This window comes from Seriola dumerili, unplaced genomic scaffold (assembly GCF_002260705.1).
Source record: "Seriola dumerili isolate Sdu_G_001 unplaced genomic scaffold, Sdu_1.0 BDQW01000169.1, whole genome shotgun sequence".
In the NCBI taxonomy this organism is placed as follows: domain Eukaryota; kingdom Metazoa; phylum Chordata; class Actinopteri; order Carangiformes; family Carangidae; genus Seriola; species Seriola dumerili.
The window spans coordinates 3,238,106-3,260,428 of NW_019174424.1; the positions used below are offsets into that span (position 1 = coordinate 3,238,106).

At 39.3% G+C, this 22,323-nt stretch overlaps 2 protein-coding genes and 1 long non-coding RNA gene across 4 annotated transcripts in view; 2 read left to right on the top strand and 1 right to left on the bottom strand.

The window, feature by feature from the left end:
* The first annotated feature begins 3,540 nt into the window (after positions 1-3,540).
* Positions 3,541-14,226, top strand: ccnf (cyclin F). Its single transcript, XM_022752590.1, has 17 exons — positions 3,541-3,772; positions 4,600-4,754; positions 4,919-5,025; positions 5,122-5,189; positions 5,397-5,593; positions 5,895-5,948; positions 6,358-6,462; positions 6,695-6,772; positions 7,284-7,438; positions 7,965-8,129; positions 8,336-8,459; positions 8,615-8,795; positions 8,976-9,063; positions 10,262-10,361; positions 10,537-10,670; positions 11,754-11,932; positions 12,227-14,226. Exons 1-17 carry the CDS (start codon positions 3,760-3,762, stop codon positions 12,679-12,681), a joined length of 2,358 nt encoding a protein of 785 aa, XP_022608311.1. The 5' UTR covers positions 3,541-3,759; the 3' UTR covers positions 12,682-14,226.
* Positions 11,234-22,135, bottom strand: LOC111227175. Its single transcript, XR_002665329.1, has 3 exons — positions 19,230-22,135; positions 18,131-18,211; positions 11,234-11,873 (listed from the first exon to the last, which is right to left on the bottom strand). It is a non-coding gene; the product is annotated as an uncharacterized LOC111227175 (long non-coding RNA).
* abca3 (ATP binding cassette subfamily A member 3) overlaps positions 15,135-22,323 on the top strand; it is a 29,377-nt gene continuing 22,188 nt past the window's right edge. Inside the window, exons 1-4 of one of the 2 annotated variants that reach the window (XM_022752588.1) lie at positions 15,135-15,391; positions 15,899-15,940; positions 16,559-16,657; positions 19,064-19,310. In XM_022752588.1, the coding sequence (XP_022608309.1) occupies positions 16,604-16,657; positions 19,064-19,310 (301 nt within the window). In that variant the 5' untranslated portion in view covers positions 15,135-15,391; positions 15,899-15,940; positions 16,559-16,603. The remainder of the gene's footprint in view (positions 15,392-15,898; positions 15,941-16,558; positions 16,658-19,063; positions 19,311-22,323) is intronic. The other variant, XM_022752589.1, reaches the window with a different exon arrangement.

The following is a 22,323-nucleotide window of genomic DNA, read 5'->3' on the forward strand; positions in this document are numbered from 1 at the left end:
GTGACTCTTTTGAATGGTGTGCACATTAGATTATAATTGTCACTGCACCACCATTAACTTTGAACATAAAAAACCCATTTGCTTGACGAGAGCACCTGAGCTTCCCCTGTGCTTGAAATTTTGATGCTGTATATAGACCCATTGCCATGTGCTGCCCTGCCAGCTTGGATAACTTGGTCAGGTACCCAGTGACATGCGGGATGCTTTGGTTGTTATGAAAACAGACTGTCCAGTACCGAGCAGAATGAATGACACCCCCTACTGGCAAAATTATAAAAGAGGCAAACTACCCTCATAATGACAAAAGATATTCTGTGTGTTATTAACCTAAAAGACTGTGAGTAAGACGGGTAAAACCGCTCAGTTCACTGGGAGCTTATTTTTTTTATTTGTTAAGCATGAAAACATTTTATCATTCACTGGTAACTATGCTGGGAATCGGCTGTGGGTGTGGAGGGAACTGTGTTTATGTCTGGATAAAGGGTGGGGAGGCCAGCAGGGGCAAAGTGCAGATGGGGTGGAAGTGGTCAGTTGGATTTCTAGGGTCAGCAGAGATTACAGGAAACCAGATGGGAGCAACTCATCCGCCTCCCAATCTCCAGGACTTGGCTTCAGGCCCAAGAGCTATTTGGCGTTTATCATACTTTGCATTATACAAAACTGACATCAGTTTAATTTGCAGCAGCCAGCAAAACATGACACTATGAAATCTGGATTTGAGCCATACTGGGGCCTGATGACTCTATTTATGTTTTATTCAAATTCCTGACTAACAGCATCTGCGTATCTAATGAGTCGCTGCCTGCTGTTGGCTCCAAATCATACCTTTGTAGTAGGATGGAGTTACATTTCAATTCCTCCTTAACTACTAAAACAGCTGGAGACAGGTGTAAATGGAAATCACACATGCTTGGCTAGACAGTCAAATTAAATCACAAACAAAATTAAATTAAAATGCAGTCTGAATGTAGGTATTGTAATAAAATCAAATGTGATGAGAAGCTATTGGATATCTGGATGAGTAAGAATAGGAGACATTGCAAACTGCCAATGGACAAAAAATAATTGCAAAGTTTGCTCTATTCCCACATGAATCACCTCTTTTATTTCCAATCTCCTCTTAATTTGTCATCTGCTGTGTCACTCTGTCTCTCTCTATCTTAAATGTCAGTGTGTCAGTCCGCAAAAGCTTTTTCAAAAAACTATTTTCTGCTGTGTGTTTCATTAATTAATACCTTACTGCATGAGGGGCAGCTCTTATGAATAAACTGCTCAGGCGTAAAGTTGTCACTCTTGCATCTACTTCTCAGATCAAACTCAATGACTTCCTGTGGGAGGCAGCATCTTTATAACAACACATCTTTTCAGTGAAATTATGCTGAGAAATAATGGATGCATGGGGAAAAAAATTATAGACTTGGACTTCATAATTTTGTGAGCGCATGGAGTATGGTTTTATTGCTATAATTATTTTCAATTTAGGTTAAACGCACCAAGCAATTTCTTTTCCCTATAGACATTGCTGGTCACTTTGTGTTTTACTGAGAAACTGGTTGTGATGGGTCGGAGTTTCTATGGAAACAGTGACTGCATCCAATCGAGGATGTCACAGCCTCTGCCCTGTTTGAGGTCACCCTGTTACGAGATAATTTGATCATACAACACTTCCAGGATCTCATGCTTCAACTGCCACAGAGAAAAATAGCTGAATTGTATTTTCTTAATCTCATTCACACATCTAAGTTCATATTTATAGAAGAAGAAGCCAAGAAGTTCTCAATTGACTTGCCTTATTGTAATAAGTTTTGGGTATTTAAAAATTATATTAGATGTTTTTAGATTCACCCTTAAAAAATTTTCTTCTATTCTTCTCAAGGGCAACTATTGTGTGGTAGAGGTAATGTTGAACACTAGCACGTATAGGTGATAATGAGATCGGATGAGCTGGTGATCAATAAACAGTCTGAAAGGAACAAATGATTACTTGTGGTAGTGTACTCTCTTTCTTTATGACCCTCCTGTAAAGACCAGCAATTAAGTGGACACTATTCAGCCAAGGGAGCAGTCTACTTATTCCCAATGGGGATCCAACACAATGGCCTTAATCATCATGTAATTTCCTCAAAGGCAGCTGCGTCACAGGTTGAAACCAATTTGTTGCTTTATTCGTTTACATCTCTGCGTGGTCACACAAATATTGATGAATTAAACTGCTTTATGTGTGTGTGTGTGTGTGTGTGTGTGTGTTTCTGTGTGAGAGAGAGAGAGAGAGAGAGAGCGAGAGAAAGAGAGGGAGAGAGGTGGGCAAAAGGACACAGCCCCCAACATAATGATTTCTTATTCTTCTCCTTTACATGGAACACATCAATAATCTTGTTTGCTGAACCAGGGTTTTCATTCTTTTTGCATAACCTTTGTTCATACTTACTTAGGTTTACTTTGGGCTTCTCTTTATTCCCCTATAACCCTTCCAGGACCTTTGCAATGTAATGTGTGCTTCCTTGCTTTTATATCTTGTGTCTGTGGCACAGTCTGCAAAAATGTTAATGTGCCTTCAGGCCTTTAGCAGAATATTTCAATTTTCTTTCCTACTCTTCATCATACTTTGGTACATTGGTACAATTTCTCTACCTGAGAGGTTGATGTGTTACAAATGTGGGTGACATACATTTTAAAATGTAGCCTACATTTGTTTTGTCAGATTTTAGAGACACAACACAATAATGTGGGCCGAGTGGGCAATTAGTGGGGGTTTCATTGACAAGATTTTATACAGATGATTAACCAAAGAATCGTTGAGGCAGCAGTTTCAATCTCACATAGAGCTAATGAAATAAGATTAGGGCTAGATAAGCCAAATTGTTTATTTGTTTATTTGTATGACTATCTGGTATAAATGTTAAAGTGTAAATAAATAAACAAACACAAAACATCTTAAAATTAGCTCTTTAGGCCTGAACAGAGAAAAATCCATTGATACATGCTTTAAGAGCAAACAGTTTATTGCTTTTTCAGCCAACATTTGCTCTGTCTGTGTGTGCTAAGGACAGACACAAGCTAGATCACTTTTAATCATATTGTGGCACAAGGACCCAGTGTTCAAAGCACTTTCTCAGCTAGTTGAGTGGGAGTTCAACTGGTGGAATCTGACTGTGCGCCTGTCTCTTTAAACAGGGTACCTTTAAACTTTATTTTCTGTTCAACTACATGTCCCACAATCCACAGTAAATAGGTGGTTCTGTGGACGTGCTTCATAATCAGGTCAACCAATCATAAACATTCACTGGCGAGCGCGTACTTCGAAATTGCGTTACGTTGTCCAATGATCTTCTGATGTTTTGCAGTTTATAAACTGTGACCAATCAGTGCCACCGATGCTCACGCTGACCAATCAAAAGACCATTATGGGATAGATGGGCGTCAACATGCGTAACCAATAAGATTGAATGTGGAGTTTAAACGGTGAGCGCGGGCGGTCCTAGAGTAGCTGTGGGGCGGGTCGACCAAGTGGGGACGCGTGCTTGAATTTGAATTCAAGTTAGAACTAACAACTTGTTAAGTTATTAGTCAACTACTACAGCACAACACAGGCAGTGGGCTATATTGTAACACTATCTATCTTGATACCTGGTGAAATAGTACGCAAGTTTGTATGCGTGTAATAGTATCGTTAGTATCGCCTCAACGTTTAAATCACTGCTCGCTGTTGTAGCTAACGTAACAGGCATCGCTGGTTGAGGAGAGATCCCTTCACTTGCAATGAAAGCGGGCGGTAAGTAACTTAAACTGACCTTTTTTCTACCATAAATATAGTAATCATATAATGTAAAACGAGTGTTTGTGAGCCTGAATTACTTTTTTGCAATTTGACAGAGTTAGCACTGGTAACTAGCTACTAGCCAGCAGAAACGTTAACCGGGGTAGCCATGGATTCCTCCTGTAAGTTACTGTAGTTTCAAATGGGTTAATGTTGGCAGTATTTATATAAAACGTGTCTCATTTAGGCATTTTAAGCGTTTGTGGTGATTAAAGACTAAAGAATAATGTTAAACTTCATGAAACCTGGTCGTAACGTAACGTTAGTTGTATTTGAACCACAGGAGGGAAATTTGGGCGCTCACTTGGTTTGACTTCCCAGTCAGATATGCTCAGCTCACCGTCGTTAGAAAGCTGTCAGTGCTTACAAGAATTTATTATACGATGTTGTATGCTTATTTTTATACGTCTGGGGTAATCATCTCTCCATGAAATTAGATATTTTCGAATTCAAACAGAGGTTTGTCTAGACCACACGGAGATAACTTAATGTACGTTAGTCGTTTTGAATGTGGAGCCATAATCTTCATCTTGGTGTGGTTTACTATCAGCTAACATACTAACAGGCTACTGGCCTGCTTTAAATGAACTGCAAATATTGGTTTGACATTAATGTGAGAATTAGTTTGCCAGCTTTGCACAAAGATGTGAAATGCTTTTGTGTGTGTCTGTAGGTCTGTATCTGCTGTTTCCTGCTCTGAATGTGAGAATAATGCTGAAGGATGGAAAACTGCTTGTTGAAAATATATGAATTGTCTAACTTTTAATTCCATCTTCTTTCAGTAGTCCACTGCCGTTGTTCAAAATGCTACTCGGTTCCAGTACGGAAACGGGTCCGTAAGCGATCTCCAGCCCTAACTTTGCTATCTCTACCTGAGGAGGTCCTCCTCTGTGTGATCCAGTGCCTCTCTGCTGAGGACCTGCTGTCAGTCAGAGCAGTGAGTTAACATACTGTACACACTGTCATACTCCTCCACAACCTCTAGCATGTATGTGCCATGCCATCCCAGATTTCTTCTGGTTCGACATCTTATGACCACTTGATGCAATGGATCAGATGGCTCCTTTGTTTTAGGACTAATTGTCTTAATGTCTGTTACAGGTTCACTCCCAGCTGCGGGACATTGTTGACAACCACTCCAGTGTATGGGCCAGGGTCAGTTTCAGGGACACATGGCCATCCCCCAACACCTTATGGCTATTTGAGAGGTATGGCCATTTCTGTCATTCAAAACAAACAAAAAAATTGTCTATTGTTTTTCTTCTGTATGGGTTTTTTTACTTGAAATCTCTCTCCTCCTTCAGAGCTGCGGAAAAAGGGAATTTTGAAGCTGCTGTGAAGCTCGGCATTGCTTATTTGTACAATGAAGGACGTAAGTTAAACATTCCACAACTTCCTAATTCAACCATTTACCCCCTTTAATTATGTGGGTTGATTTTCTTTTAGTACATTTAACATCTATTTTACAAAATGATTCTGGTTAAATTAAGGTCAAATAAAAATAGGAGACATAAAACAGTCTTGATGAATGCTGTAAGTGATTACAGCTCTTGACTTGTACCTTCTTTCTCTCCATTAGCGTTGTTGAGTGATGAGGGACGAGCAGATGTATGTGGTCGTAAAGCCTCCCATTTCTTCAGCCTGGCAGAGAGCCTGCGCTCTCCCACAGCAGATCCCTTCATCTGGGTGTTCATCCGTCCACCGTGGTCACCCACTGGCAGCTGCTGCAAGGCCGTGGTGTTTGACCGTCTCAAGGCTGAATGTGACAGCAACATGGTATGTTTTGCTACTGCCAGTTTAGAGGACAGGCAGATGTCCTTTTTTTTTTTTTCTTTTTTGAAGCAACCTTGATGGAACATTGAGCATTTAATTTTAGCTTGTGTCAACAATTGATAAGCTCCAATAATATTCCTGAAGCTTTCCTTTTCTGTTTTTGTTAATGCAAGTTTGAGGTCAATGGCAGTGAGTATATAATAAATATAAATGCTTTAGGAAAATTAAGCAGATTACTACTTTTCTCTGACCATTGAATATTTCAAGTGTTCATCAGTGTTTTTTTCTTTTCTTGCTTCTATAGGAGAAGAGGGGGCCCCTATTGCACTGTTTGGCCAGAGTTTTGCATCTGTTTGAAGTGAGTATGAAAAGGACACTGAATCTGACTGTCTGGGTGTGGTTAGCTCAGTTTTTATTTGCCTGTAATCAAAAGTGTACAGCTTTATGCTGCTGTCACAGAGGGCCATCCGACTAGTCATGAGGAGCACAGATTCTTCTGTCTTCATATAACACAGCTGTGGTTTTACGTTCCCTGTTGAATGTCCTCATTCACAGCTCTGTTGTGCTTTATTATTTAATAGTATGACAAATGATTTAATGCAGCTTAAACAGATTTGGTTTCCAGGATCTTGACACACAAGCCTTTATGTATAGATGAGGAAATGTGAGACAATGACAGTTTTCCTAGTGTGCAGGGAAAAAATATTTTGTCAGTTTATTGTGTAAGATCTGTCTTTCACATCTGTAATCCTGTTACCTTTTTCCAGGAGGATGAAAGACGCTCAGATGCCATATCTATGCTGGAAGAGTCTTCGAAGGCTGGCTGTCTACAGAGCTCCTACCTGTTGTGGGAACACAACCGTAAAACAGCTGTGAGTCTGAATTTCCCATTTTGTGTCCTTCTCAGAGATACTCCTGGAAACATTGACTGTAATGATGAAGACCACTGTCCTCATTTCAAAATCAAACGCACACACATTTGTCTATGGTATTTGAAACTAAAATTGATTAATGTTTTATTGAATGTGTAAAAAGCTTTTATGAGAATGTCAATTGACAAATGAGCCCAAACAAGATTTTCTTTTTTTTGTATTTGAATTTCAGATGGCCGATCCAGGCAGGTACCTCCAGTGTGTCCGAACCCTCAGGGACTATGCTGGTAAAGGATGCTGGGAGGCACAGGTGTGTGACTGAAGACAAATTATCATCTTGATGTGTTCTTGTGCATATTCAGTCTTGAGATGGCCCTCTGTGTCAGTCTGCAGCTTTATTCTCCCTTGGTTATTCACAAACAAATTTTATAATAATACAAAAGACAGAAGTGTTTGTCTTTTGACAGCTTTTCATGTGTTTGTTTCATTTCTTTTTTTTTAATTTCCCACTCCTCCATTTGTCCACAGTTGGAAGTTGTTCTTAATGAGGCGTTATGAGACAGTGCCAAGAGGTCTTGACAGTTGTTGACACCCTTTTTTTCCCCTCCTCATTGACTTTTAAAGCCCAAGATGCACCACAGAATCACAAAAAATATGACTCATCTGAGTCACACGATCTGTAATTACAGCAGCAACTCATGCAAAACTCAACCGTATTGTTGTTATTTTGTGTGTGTGTGTGATTCAATTCAACAAGCTGTCAAACCATTTTAAGCTTTTTTGAAACACTTATTTAACAGTTTGTCTTTTTCTTTCCCCAGCTCTCTTTGGCCAAAGTGTGCAGCAGTGGGAATCCACTGGGTTTAGAGGCAAAGGCCTGCTCTGACTTAGTGGCCCAACTCTTCAATTCCTCTAACCCGGCATCACGACACTGCTCTCAGGGCATCCTCAGACGAGGCATCAAGGACACCATGAGGTAGACAGGAACAGAAACTCTACCATGATTAGTCTGTTGGTGCATAATATCTTTGTAGACAATTCAATGTTGTAATTAGAGTCATTGTGATGACTCACTGTGTTTTGATCATCTTAGCTTTCTTTAATGACATTACTAAAGAGGGGATGAAACAGAACAGAGAAAGTGTGCCAGTCACAGGTTTCTCAGAGAATAAAATTAAACCTTTTCTCTGTTAAGCAGGGAACATACCACGTAGCCTTCAGGCTGATTTCAAGTAATGATTTGGCCAGCATGAATGATTTTTAAGATCAGATACTGTCTTGCTTGTCCAAGGTGGTTGCAGTTAACTTTTACCCTAGATAAACTTAAACATGAGTGCTGAGGACTTAAATGTTTTGGCTCTTATTTCAGTGTAATTAACCACATTTATATTACTTCAAAAATATTTTTTCAGCATTTTTTAGACTACAATCTTGTCAAATACCAATTTCAATGCACCTGATCTTTGATTTCAACTTGTCTCCCTCTCTTTCTGCCGCTGTAGGTACATCTTGGTGGACTGGCTTGTGGAGGTGACCACCATGAAGGACTTCTCCAGCCTGACGCTCCATGTGACAGTGGGTTGCGTGGACCGCTACCTGTCTCTTCGCTCTGTTCCAAAGGCTCGCCTTCAGTTATTGGGCATCGCCTGCATGGTAGTTTGCACACGGTGAGAATGTGTATTCTCTGAAATGTCCATGTCATAATATGGTTGAATACTGATTTAGGGATTATGCAAGGACACCAACTTTGATGCAGGAGGAAGTTGAGGCTTTTGGGACGGATAACTAAGTTAATAAACGAAAAAGATGCCAATTGAAATGATTTCTATATGTGCTTTATGACAATGTTTCGTTCTGTTCTTTTTTTTTTCAGATATATTAGTAAAGAAATCCTGACCATACGGGAAGCTGTTTGGCTCACTGACAACACCTACAAATATGAAGACCTGGTTCGAATGATGGGAGAGGTCGTCTCTGTGCTGGAGGGAAAGATCAGGGTGAGTAGAGCAAATTTCCCTCTTATTTCCCTCCATTCTCTTGAATGTATGTGCTTAAAGGTATATTTCCCTGCCAAATCTTTTTGGGAATTCAAGCACTGAATTTGAACATTGCAAATGTGAAGAAATGATAATTTCATGCTCTTCCCTTTTAGAGCCCCACACTGCTGGACTATGGGGAGGTGCTACTATCTCTGCTCCCTCTAGAGAGGCGGACCACTCACCTATTTAGTTACATCTGTGAGCTGTCACTGCTCTACTCTGCTCTCTCTACGCCACCACCTGCCAAACTGGCCTGTGCTGCACTACTCCTTACACGAGCACTACATCACTATGGTAATAACACACTGACACACACACGTACGATGTACGACACGTCCGTTGAAAGGACACCTCATGTCCTCCTTTTAACATTGACATAACACAAATCTTTTCAAACACATAGAATTTTCACCTTAAGTTGAGTGGAAAGTTTATGTTCACTTTGACTTATGTCTGTGGTCTCCCTTTCTGCAGCCCCCATATGGCCCAGCCAGTTAGCTGACTACACAGGCTTCTCCAAGCAAGACCTTGTCTCCCTTTCTGTGCTGCTCTATGTCAAGTGGTAAGTTTCTCACAGTGTGTTTTGACTGGATTGGTAGCCAAGCAATTTATTTTCCCCATCCTCCTCATCAGCCAGTCTGTAGGGTCAAGGTCGTGGATCTACACAGAGAGAGCATTCAAACCTTTTTCATTGATTCACTTCAAGTGAAGTGATCAGCCATGATGAGATCAGTTATAATGAGATGATTATGTGTTACCATGACCTATTGACTTGTGTTTATTCTGTAAATTAAAGGTCCATTAGCTGCATTTTGAGGAAGTATAATTTGTACTGAAGTGGAGATTATTGTAAAACACTGGAAGATTAAAAGTTGGCTCTAATTATCATCCATACAGTCCACACAAAAGCTAGTAGCCATTTTTGCCAAGGGAAGTTGTATTGATTCCTATATGTAATTTCTTCCTTTCACAGTAGGAAAAGGAGGGTGATTTTCAACTACAAGTATTTAACAAAACAACTGAATAAGCGTCCTTATGACTGCACATGTTGTAAACTTGGTTAAATACTTTGTTTTTAGTCAACTCACAACCCTTCACCAAAGGCTACATATTTCATATATCTGTGGTGTCCACTGTGGAAACAATATAAGAACAGAAACAAATACTCAGACTTGTTTAAATAAGTACGGAGTATTAGTTTCATTTATTCAACCAATACAAATGTATTGTTACTCTAAGCTACAGAAAATGCCACTGAAAATATTGGACTCCACTGATTTGTAACTCTACCTTTGCTCAAAAAGTACCTTTGCTCACACAGTACTTCACGGTGCTTTCCTCCATGAAAAGAGATGGCACGAATTGACTGATGTGTCTGGCTGTTTTCAGCATGCTCATATTAGATATAAGATTGTTTATAATGTCTGATGACCAAGAAAATGGATGGCCATTAAGGTTTTAAAGTCCAGAGAGCTACAGGGTCATAAAAGACAGTAAGAGGCATTTGTGTGTGTAACCATCAGTGAATCACCAACTGACTCACAGAAACGTGCCTCAGGTTAAGTCACTTTGATAGGTGAGCGTCGTATTGACAAACTGTAATTCTCAAATGGACAAGTAACAAGATTTGTCCCCAAGAGGTGATTATAGCGATGCAGCAAGCAAAGTGGATCAAACTCAGTAATTTTTTCTTCCCAACCCCCCCCCCCCCCACTGCCCCACCCCTGCACCCACTCCCTCCCTTCTCTTTCTCTCTTCAGTTTCAGTCAAGATGTTCCCAAAGATTACAGGCACGTGTCTCTGACTGGAGTTAAGCAACGGTTTGAAGATGACGTCTACCAGAACATCAGTAAAGAAAAGGTACTTGATTTTTTTTTTTTTTTGGTTCCATTGCAGGTAATAGGAAAGGTCTTCTCTCATTGTGGACATTGATTTAAAAAAAAAAAAAAAACATTTCTAAATTGTAGCACAGAAAGTCTCAGATTGGTTATGTGAATCTAACTGGTCACTGATTTTATTTCATGGCATCCACAAGGTGATGGATTTTAAAGAACTGTGTCAGATCTTGGAGATTCCTGAGGTGGAACCTCAGATGGAGCCTCCCAGCCCCACTGGACAACCAGCAGACATCCACACCTTCCTCGCCTCTCCATCCAGCACCAACAAGAGGTAAGCCAGTTACTACACAGGTTCCATATTACGACACATTAGAGCTAGGTCGTATTAAAAAAAAAAATACAGTAATGGCTTTTAAACATAAACCAAATGTTGCTGTGAAGAACTAGCTATACTATGAGCTATGAACACTGTGCATAATTGAACACAAGCTGCTGGCCCCTAAAAAACTTTACCGGTCCCATTAAATATTTAATCATCATTATTATTTTTTAATTATGTAGTTCGCTGTGAGCTCTCAAGCTTACTTGGGCCATTGAATAGCTGCTACTTTCTAATATGGTGTAGTATTAAACATTATGTTCATTATTTTTTAATTTAGCCATAGTTTGCTAATTCTTTTGCAATAAGGGCCTGGACAAGTTGGAGGGATGCAATATTAACATTTATTTATTGTGGGGTTAATGTGCATGGATTGAGTTTGATTTTACAAATGTTAATATTTTGTGTCCACCCCATGTAATACCAATGTAACCATATTTTTGTGTCACTTGATAATGTGAGTGTGATAAAGTCGCGTTATATCCATGGAGGTCAATATTGTGATGTTTATTTTTCATTTGAATTACTCTTCAGAATTCAATCTAACTTAGATGCTTGTGACACAGTTTGACAAAAAAATCAGTAAGAATTGGCCAAGCAGACATTCACTGCTTATTGCACCTACCACCAAAGGTCAAATGATATGGAAACTGTATCAGTTGACTATTAGGCAGCATGTAAGACCAGAAAAGGATATCCCAGTTGAAAAAATTTTATTTATTATATTCATATACTATAGCTTCCAGCTTTGCAAAATGTACTGTGCATAAAATCGATAGAACCTTAGTATTTAAGACGGGACTTGAAAGACATGGAAAGAATTCAGTTATGAGAAACAATTAATTAACAGCAAAGTGACCCCTCCCCCCACTGCTACTCTTGCACATTTAGCAGTTCTTATCCTTGCCCAGTCTCCTGTGCTCCATGACAAACATATTTGTGAACTGTGTTGTCCAGAAGGAGTTTTTGTTTGTGCCATCTGTGAGATGCTCCAATGACTCACTGTCACCCACTGCTTGTCCACTTTCTCCCAAGGAGACGTGATGACAGTATGCAGGCCCACAGAGCCAGCTTTGTGGCAACTCCCACAGCAGAGCTGTCCAATCAGGAGGAGACACTGGTAGGCGACATCCTGGATTGGAGCTTGGACACTTCCTGTTCAGGTTATGAGGGAGACCAGGAGGAAGAGAGCGAGGGAGAGAAAGATGGTGATTGTGAGTGGCTGACCACATTTTTTTCCAGTATGACTACTAGCATATAAATTAGCTAATCCATATATGGATCAAATGCATGTATCAGTCTTCCAGTAGGACATTATGTGATTAGAGATGACTCGGCAGTTGCAATGTCCAGCATAGTAAAAGCGCACATAAATTTAGGCCTTATTATTATGCAGGCATTGTCATGGACAAATGTGGATGGATGAAAGCAGCTGTACAGACTGTTACAGCCTGTAGTTTGTATAAAATTTGATCACTGACTCTCTAACATCTCTTGTCTTTCAATAGCATCGATGATATCTGTCAAACTGCAACCGCTGACTGATGCAGACAGAACACTGGAGCACTGCAGAGCCCTGTCCAGTGATGAAGACAGCTTCTGTGAAGCGGAAAGGGAGGTGAACAAGGATTGCCAAGGCCAGGAACCCCTTTCCTTCTCCACAGACCTTCACAGCTCAGGATACTCCTCTGTCCTCTGTGTTAGCCCCTCATCTACATGCTCTTCATCCTCCCTCATGCCTTGCACGTTCAAGACCTTTACCACTTCTTTGGGTGCGGCTTCTGCTGATGCCCAGCCAGGCTTCCGCCTTTTGGTGCCCATGCAGAGGCCCCGGGGCACCTCCAGCAAACAAGTGAAGAGGAAGAACTCAGCGGCTCATAGTGGAGGTGAGGTGGAAAGGGAAAAAGAAGATGACGGGGAAGAGGACAAGTATTCTACCAATGTGGGGTTTCTGAGCCTATAGACAGTGGTTATTTTAACGGCCCCAGGCTGTTCACAGGCCACCTGCTCAGTCATTATCCTCCAGCACTTTCCTTTAGTTCTCGACGCCGTTCCTCACCCCTGTCAGTCTGGATTGGTCCGTCAATTGACAGAAGATCAAGATGCTTTGAGGTTTCAGACAAGTAAGGGAAAATAAATACCTAAAGATGAAATATCTAGAAACTTGCCTTTCTATTACATTGCATTTCATTTACATGTTTACAGATATGGCGCAATAAAATACCTCCCATGAACCTAGACTCACAGTCAGCTCTCAAACCACTGGAACATAACTTGACTTTCCTCAGGACCCTGGTACAATGGGTGCCATTTCTGTTGTTTTACAGGCTTCTACAACAACCTATCTCAGATCATGTTAGATAGTTGGGAAAGAACCTCACGGACTTGTTTGGGGGGCAAAAAGTTCATTGTTATGACCATATTTTGAAAAACATAGCTACCATGTTATTGTGACCATGTTATTGTGATTGTTTTGGTTATCTTAGTCTCTGATATGCACTGTCTATACAAGGATCTATATTGTATTTGGTGAATGTCATTAATAAGCGACTACTCTGTCATAGTTGATGAAAATGTGTATCTGAAGCCTAAAAAAATGTATGATTTCTTGTTCAGTTTTGTCCTAAGTTCTACATGTGTTTGCCAAAGGTACTGTGGTGTCATTTGTGTTTTCAGGGCATCTACTTCAAAAGAAACAGAGCTGTGAAATGAGTCTTTTAGTAGTCTGCATCTTCTGCAGTCTTGTACATATACACCACTTGTGCTGTTAAGTATTCTAATCCCATCAGGAACACCAGCTGGATATTAAGATGTTACCTGTTGAGATATTGACACTATTTTCAGTAAGGTGTGCTTCTAATGGGACTAGTCAAGAATCACCAGCAGGTTGACTATTGTACCAACCTCAGCTTTATCATCCAAGTGTTTGGTGCTTCACACTCATTAAATTATGAGCTCAGAAGCAATGAGCCACCTGATGCAACAGGAAATTCTTAACATGCTGACAAGTTGTACCCAGTTTTCTTCCCATCTGAATTAGGTCTAGCACTTTTATCGTCACAGGAGGAGCACAATTCAATGAAATGTGACCATTTTTATGCTTGAACAATCAATACTAAAGTATTTTTGAATGGATTTGTTTTGCCTCCTTGGAGAGAAGTGGAAGCTCAGACACTAAAGGAAAATTATTACTTGATGGGATTTTGAAAGTACTTTATTCCTACTCCAGGACACAGAGTATACAATATCTAAATGCTTGTGACTGACTGTAAATACATTTTTAAACTGTTACTTCAGACTGGTTATCGCCTGTGTTTTATAAATGTACATAGTACTATATGTATAAATGGAAAAAAGAAAAAGAACATGCCACTACTACTTGAAATTGTATTTGCTTCATTCCAAAAAGGCAGTGTTTGTTGTGAAATGTCTGTTTTTATACAGTACAGTGTTTCCTCATTAGACATGTGATGTGAATATGTAATTTTTGTATTGAGTTCAAATAAAACAAGCCATCATGCACATTTCCTTGTGATGTTACTTTTCATGCCACCACTCACATGGAGTTTAATTTGTAATAGATTTACACCAAATTATTCCCTGGTTAGTTTCAAGCAAGACTGAGTTTAGAGATAAGAATCTCATGAACTTATTTCATTATTTTTTTTTATCTCTCTCCTTGCAGTGTGGAAAGGGCTTTAAAACAGCATTTAGACTTTGAAAAACTAGGACTCTTTTTTTCCTACAGAATTTATACTGAATCCTGGTTGACAAGCACTTTGTCTAAAAGTAGTAAAATAGGCCTTAAATATATGCAAGAGTAGTGAGACTTCAAATTTATTACAGTTTAGTAATTAATTTAAAACAGAAAGGCTTTGTTACAAACTGGAGCTGTGGAATTTGAAAGATGTTGGTGTTCTGTTTCAGTGGTAGAGGAAGTAAAACTTGTACTTAGGTACAGTACTTGAGTAAATGTACAGTTACATTCCACCACTGCACTACTGGGATGCATTATGGGGATTGTAGGACCCAGCCAATTTGAAGCGTCAGTCAGTTAAGTCACAAGAGTACTCATTCGATGAATAACCTAAGTAGTGTAGAAAGGGAGCATTTTCAAGCGTTAACCTGTTACTTCAACGTAGAAAAAAGGTAAATATTCATGAGAGCAAAAATAAAAAAGTGAACAATCTACAAGGACCACAATACTACTAGTAGAAATTACAATAATAAATAAATACGTTAAAATAATAAATAAATATGAGGCACAACGTGTAAATAATGCAATATATATTGTAGTTTTCATGTACATGTGGTCATAACGTCCAGGTGTTGAGATCACGTGACACTCTAGTTCCAGTGAGATCACGTGACGTGTTTGTTGACGGTTGTCCCTACATTTTGCGATGAATTCACGGGCTTATCCCGCAGCTGGTGCAATGTCATCTCGCTAGCAGGCACCAAACTGGACTGTAGGAGAAAAACCAGGACCGGGCTACAGACGTCCTTGCCTTGACTAATGCCTAGCTGAGCATCGGTGGTGTTGGTAAAGGAAGAAGCCCCGCAGTGATGGTTTTCTTATCGGTTTAAGACAAAAAGGAGGAACTGTTTTCACCTCGACAGGAAAAAGGGATCGCAGCTTGTGAAATTCATGTGCCGAAAACAGCTTTTTTGAGGTAATTTGACATAGTTATGTGACAAAACATTATTGGGTCGCTTCGTTGAAGACATTTGAAGATTAGACTGTGAGTCAGCATATTATATTTCGGGAAAAAAAACCTAGCTTTGTCCTGCAGCTCCATTATTAGCATTCATCAGAATCCATAGGGATTGACGAGCAGATTGATTGTCCAATCAGGAGGGCCAGAAGCCTGCGTTGGCCCAATTAAAGATGAGAAAGGCGGGTTCGAGTTTATAAGGAAAACATTCACGTCTATTACGGCATATTTTTTAATGTATTTTGTTTGCAACAACGGGCTAATAGAGAAGTGGTGGCTTTAAATATGTAGCCAGTGGCCTTTTGAATTCAATTACACTGATAATATTAACATAAAATGACCCCTGATATATCATGAACGGGACGTAGCCACTTAGAGATGAATGACGCTAGTGTGAAATTAAGACAGACTCAACATAACCAGTTTCGTTGCATTCATGAACCTGTGTGCTTTTCTGTGAAACAGTCCACTGAGGCCGAAGTGTTGGTGCTATGACTCTCCCATGAGGTAAATCTGGTTGCTGTAGCTTTAAAAGTTTCTATGCATTGATTGCCCTCTGTGCTCTGTATCTATGTGACTATCAGTATTAGCAAAAGTTCAATATTCTGTCAGCATGTGTTTATTAGCTGTTGTAAATAGTTCTTTGTTTTTCTCTGTGACCATCATATAGCCCTGTTTCAACTAAAAAGATAATATCCTTTTGCTTGTCGAACTGGTTCAGCATGAAGATGTCAAAGGCCTGTTTTTATCTTTGGCTAATTTGCCTTTGTTTCCTTTTTTCTATCTGAACTCATTTCCAGGTTGATATCACCTCTTTGTTTTTATGGTAGTTGTTAGACATCTCTTCTGTCTCTGGTTTTGAAAATAACTGGAACATTTTTCTAATTGTGATGCTGCTGATTGCTCAATATCACTTCTCTTTTTTTCTCTTTTGCTTTCTTGATGTTTATTTTTGTTAAATGGAAACTGAGATCAGAAACCTTTACAACCAGCGCAGTTGGTCAGAGCTTTTTTTTTTTTCGAAAACTCAACACTAACATTTAAGAAACCTTCATAAACATTGCAAAGGATGTATATTAGGGGCTTTACCTGAAACTGAAAATGTCATTCTCGTTCTGTCTCCAGCCACTGTAGAAGGCTGACTGGACTGTGTCCTGTGTACTGATCAAAATGGCTATCATGAGACAATTTGGGCTGTTGGTGTGGAAAAACTATCTTCAGCAGGTAAGTTTCAAGAAGGTGACCCTACACTCAGCCTGTATATGTCTTTATTGGGTGGTGACATTGTTTGCAACTGTGAATTATCAGGCATAGCTGTGTTTGCAGAGCAGAGGCCCTTATTGCAGTGTTTATTTAGTTATTAGCTCATGTGACATCATAGATACAGTAAACTGATTAACACTTTGTTTTTCTACAACTTTATGATGTTATCCAGCCACTTGGAGACTGTTTGACTGTGTGCCTGCACTTTGTTGTTGTATCACAGACTCTAGCTTGGTCATTGCAGTGGTGGCTGTCACATGCTTTTCCTAGCCTTATATGGCTGTCTTTTCTGGAAATCAGTATTTATAACTTCAGAAATTCGGTTGCTTTAAATTTTGTTGCGACATACTGTATATCATGAGACTTGATCATGAGACAGGTATCATCATAACAAACAGATTTTTCTATTGCGCAACTATAGATTCATGTGTCTATATTGTGTGTTTAGCTTTTCATTTGTTGGCTAACATGTTAGGCAGGTTACACACACCAGATCACATCTCAAATCTCCAAGTTAGACCAGGTGTCCTGCAGTAACAGATTACTTGCTGCTTGCATAAGATATGTATTTCATGGAACATAATATCATCAGACTCAGACTCTGTCCTCAGTTTACAGAAGATAGGAAAAAAAATGTTACACTAAAAAGTGTCTGATTTCCACTAGCATAGCATATTGGCACATTTCTGGCTGTGCATTGCTCTGAATGGCTGCCTGCATAGTATTAATATCAGTTAATGGTTTCACAATGCTGCAACTATTCAGAAATGGAATTGGCCATTTGCTGCATAGCATGCTGGTGTGAGGCTGTTGCTCCATCACTCTTTGTCCACCCACTGCTGCTCCTGTTGTGGTTATCTAGAGACTACAGACTCCATTAGGTCCAGGCAGGAAAGAAACATAGGCTGCAGAGCACAGACACAGAGTACATAATCGCATAATCTGTATTAAAAAATATAATGGGTCATCATATTTTACCTCACAAGGAAATTGTGAACATTGTAAATGATTGTTTATAAAGCAAAGACTGGCAAAGACCTTATCTTCCCGGGCTATCTTGTTTTCTGGTGGTGTCCTGCCACATTTAGAAAACTTTGACTTTGACATATTTCCAGCTCATCTACAGCTACTCTACTTATGAATGGTATCATTGAGCTTGTTCTTTGTTCTGCAACATTTAGCCTAACATGAGAAAAAAGAATGCGTGTGAATTAATAAAAGTAACTATATTGTATATTACCCACCCCCAAAATAAGAGCCTATCACTGGAATTCATACATGATCTATTTTAAACCTGTTTCCTCAATAAAAGCAGCCACGTCCAAGAAACTGATGAGATTAATGATTTCTTGGCTGTTTATACTTGAGACAATTACCCCAGTGTTATTTTGTTCCTCATTCAAGTTTTGTATTTACGTGCCAGTGCACCATTACCTGTATGTCAGAGTCCACATGGACACTGTCCCACTGGCACCCGCAGCACCATGACTGCCCTTAGTCTCCTGGATATCAAGTCTGCAACAAAACACACACACACGCACACGCACACACACACACACACACACACACACACACACACACACACACACACACACACACACACACACATTCGTTTTTACTATGTAAAAATTGGAAAAAAAAACTCTTAAATACATCAGTGATCAGTGTTGGTTGAACTCAAACAGCTATTCAAAAGCTTCAACTACATTGTCTGCATTAAATAAAGCATTAATCTAACAACACTGTTATTCAAATCAGTTAATACATGATGAAGTAAAGTATACTGACCATGCATTCATAACCAACTTCACAGGTTTTGACATGGAGTGCTACGCACATAATTTGGTCAGTAACTGAAAAGGTTAAAGAGGAAACCTTGCATAAAAACAGTATTGCTCAAATGTGTATACTATAATATGAAATATATTTATTCCTTAAAACACTTTTTATTATCAATGTGCACAAGCAGGGAACGTGTACGTTCTTGGGTTTTATATATTCCTCTAAGTAATAACTGATTTAGTGCTGAAAGTGGAAGGTCTCTCTCTCTCTGAGATTGACTGTGTAATGTCCTGAAACTGTCCAAATCACTTTGTAGTCCCATCATTCAACAGGAAGAAGTTGTCATATAAATTATGCTTCAATTAAACTCTCTGTGAAATTGTCTAGGTTTAATTCTGAAGAGTGTGAAAAGAATATATTGATGCCCAGTCTCCACCTTGCATGAATTTATTTGTAGTTAGCACTTTCAGAGAACATGTTTACTTTTGACATATCACCGTGTTTTGCCTTTTACCATTTTTATTCTCACTTTATACATCCCCACCAAACGGATGACTGATAATCTCTCTTATTTCTGCGCTCCAGAAACGTCAGATCCTGGTAACACTGGTGGAGATACTCCTGCCCTTGCTCTTCTCATGCATCCTCATCGTGCTGCGTCAGAAGGTGCCTTTTAAGGACTACCCGAATGCCACGATCTATGAGAGCTACGCTGTCGACATACTACCGAAGAGGTTCTTGCAGCACTTACAGCTGGCCTATGTGCCCGGTAACTCCAGTGTTGTGCGTCAGGTGGCAGAGGATGTGCGAGGCAGCCTGTCCCTCTCCTCAGGTGGGTGATAGTTTGGCAGGAAGTGGGTTGCAGGTTCAGTAAAATGCTGTTAGCTGTCAGTCCACATACCAATCTTTGAAAAGCAGGGCATCTGTTGCATAAAATAATTTGTATCTTCCATTGACCAGTCAACAGCTGACACTGACTGGCACCAAAGATTAGTCAGTGGCAGATTGCCAATAACATACTTTGAACTGTCAAGTGTTTCACTGTATGTTTTGTTAAAGGGATAGTTTGATGTTTTTGTTTTCCTGTTGAGAGTGAAACGAGCAGATCAATACCTCTCTCATATCTGTGTGGTAAACATAAAGCCACAGCCGGAAGCCTGTTAGCCTAGGCTTGCATAAAGACTGGAAGCTGGGCAACAGCTAGCCTGGCGTCATCCAAAGATATCAAAGTCTGCCTAATGACACATCTAAGGCTCACAAATGAACACGTTATATCTTGTTCCTTTAATCTGTTCAAAAACTGAAATGTAGAAATGAAAAGTTGTGGTTTTGTGTGGGGTTATTTGCTGGACTATTTCCCCCTGTCTTTATGCTAAGATAAGCCAACAGGCTGTAGCCTTATATTTACAGGATAAGTCATGGGAGTGATATTGATCTTCTCTTCTAACTTTCAGCATTAAAGCAAATAATGTAAAAATGTCAAACTATTCCTTTAATATGACAATTCTCTGAATGTAACACTAAATGAAAATGTTTGAAATTCAATGTCAGTTTTATTCCCTAAATTCTAAAGTAATGCGGAACTGTAAAGTGTAACAGTATTGATCCTTCAAAGGCAATGATTTGCTTCTGTTGGTTCAATATACATATTTTTGAACAATAATATCAACAGCCTTAGAGATCAGAAAGGTATTATAGAGTAGTAAACCATAACAACATTTAAATAGTCACACGTATAAAATAGTTTATCACCAATTGCGTTTACTGTCGATAGAGTTTACTGTCAGTTTGCTGGTTATTATTGAGAGGAAGTGTCACATCATGTTCTGCAAACATTTCAGAAAACAGTCAAATATTGAATTGTTGCTTTAAAAAAATTCATGGTTCTGTTGCAGCAAAACCTAAGTGTTGCATAACCAACTCGAGCTGTTAGGACCACCATTATAAGCAGTGAAACAAACACCTCAGCCTTAACACCGCTTGTAATTCAGGGCAGACCTGGGAATACTGGTTCCTCTAGAAACAATCCTCAGGAGAGCAAGTATACACACCCTTCTCTTGTGTCAGACTGTATCAGATGGTTTAGACAGGGAAAGACAGGAAGCTCACATACTGTAGCATGTTCCTCTCCTCCCTCAGTGACACCTACACTCCATCTCTCTCTCTAATTGACAGAATCACACACACCTTCTCTGCATGACCAGCTGCCCAGATAAATAAATGCAGACGGTCTGACTGACAGTTGTGCAAACTGGCTGTTTACATATTTCTTGCCACATTGTCAGACAACGAGAAAGATGGATATATATAGGTGCAGTGTGAGGTGAAGTAGACTGATATTAGGCAGCTGGTGGATGGATCTGCGTGACTGCAGGTTGTCCCATACATAGCTGTGTGAGATCCCAGCTCAGCCATTAATGAATAATTTAGCTGGTCTCAGCCTTCAGAGGGAAAGGTGGAATGGAATTAAGGCTGAGTTTTAGTTTGCACACACAGAGGACCACTAAAATATGTCCACAGTTGTCTGACTAAAATAAGGGCTTCTCTAGAATACATTACGATAGTTAAAACAGGCCTATGATGTTTCAAATGCCGGAGTTTTACATAGTTTTGCAATAGTGAAATAATTATTGAAGTGGGAGCACTGAAAAAGGGAACAGTTTTTTGTTGTTGTTGTTGTAAAAATATTAGGTATTGAAATGGTTTGTTAATGTTTTCATGGTGTATTGTGAAATAGTGAATTGTGAAATGAGATCCTGTATTGTGTAATGTCTAATTTTTGATGTTAAAAAGGTGGATTGACATCTCTTGTTGAGGTTTCTTGTACCATCATGAATACGGCTGCAGCTAACATTTTTTCATTGTCCATATATCTATTTTTTTTAAATATTATATTATTATATAAAAAAGATGTACAAATTCCCATCATAGGTCACTAGACCTTAACGAGAAAGTCTGAAAATGAAATTAGTTTGACCTCAGTTTTGAAGAGCTTTAACCAGTCAATTTTTATTCATAAATGATCAAACTCTTATCAGTTAAACTAGTGGTTCCCAAAAATTTTGTTCAGGTGAGCTCAAGTGCTCCTTCCTCAAAACCACCTAAAATACATGTGTAGATGCCACATCCGGCTTGTGAGATGCAGTTGTAACTGTGACAGTAAATTTACTAAAGACCAGCATCACACTAATTTGTAATTCTGTTTGGGTGTCATGCCTTTTTCAAAACCCAAACACATGGATATATATTCCTTTTGAGCAAATGAAATTTAAAATTTTTAAAAAATAAGCTGAACTACTCCACAGTCTTTCCATTGAGCCCTGCTTAAAACTGCAAGGTACAGCTGCTGAGTTATACTACAAACTACTCAATTCAGCAGTATTCATGAAGAGCAACTGAAGTTAAGAGCAGTGTGTTGAGGGCATGTTTGAATTGGTGTGTTTGACTGCTGTTTGTTCTTGACCTGTTTCCCTCTGAGCACCTTATGTGTCTCCATGCAAGTGTTTATTTTATGAGACTGACCTAGATTTAACCCTGAGACCAATGTGTAACACTGCCGTGCTTTGCTAAACTCAGAATACCTTCATGTTTGCTTGATAAGTGGAATAGAAAAAATGCCATTGAGAAATCCAGTTCTGTAAAATAAAGACATTGTGAAAAGGGAAAGTGAAAAGGATATCAAATCGGTTTTTATCTTTTATTGTCCTGCTCTCTGTTTTCATTCAGTCTTGTTTGGACTGTTCAGGGACTTTTCAAGCTGTTCATGGTATTGGTGATGTTATGATGTCTTCTTCACTTTAGTGGTATCTCTTCCCTTTTTGTGTGATCTAGCATCTGTGTCAAAG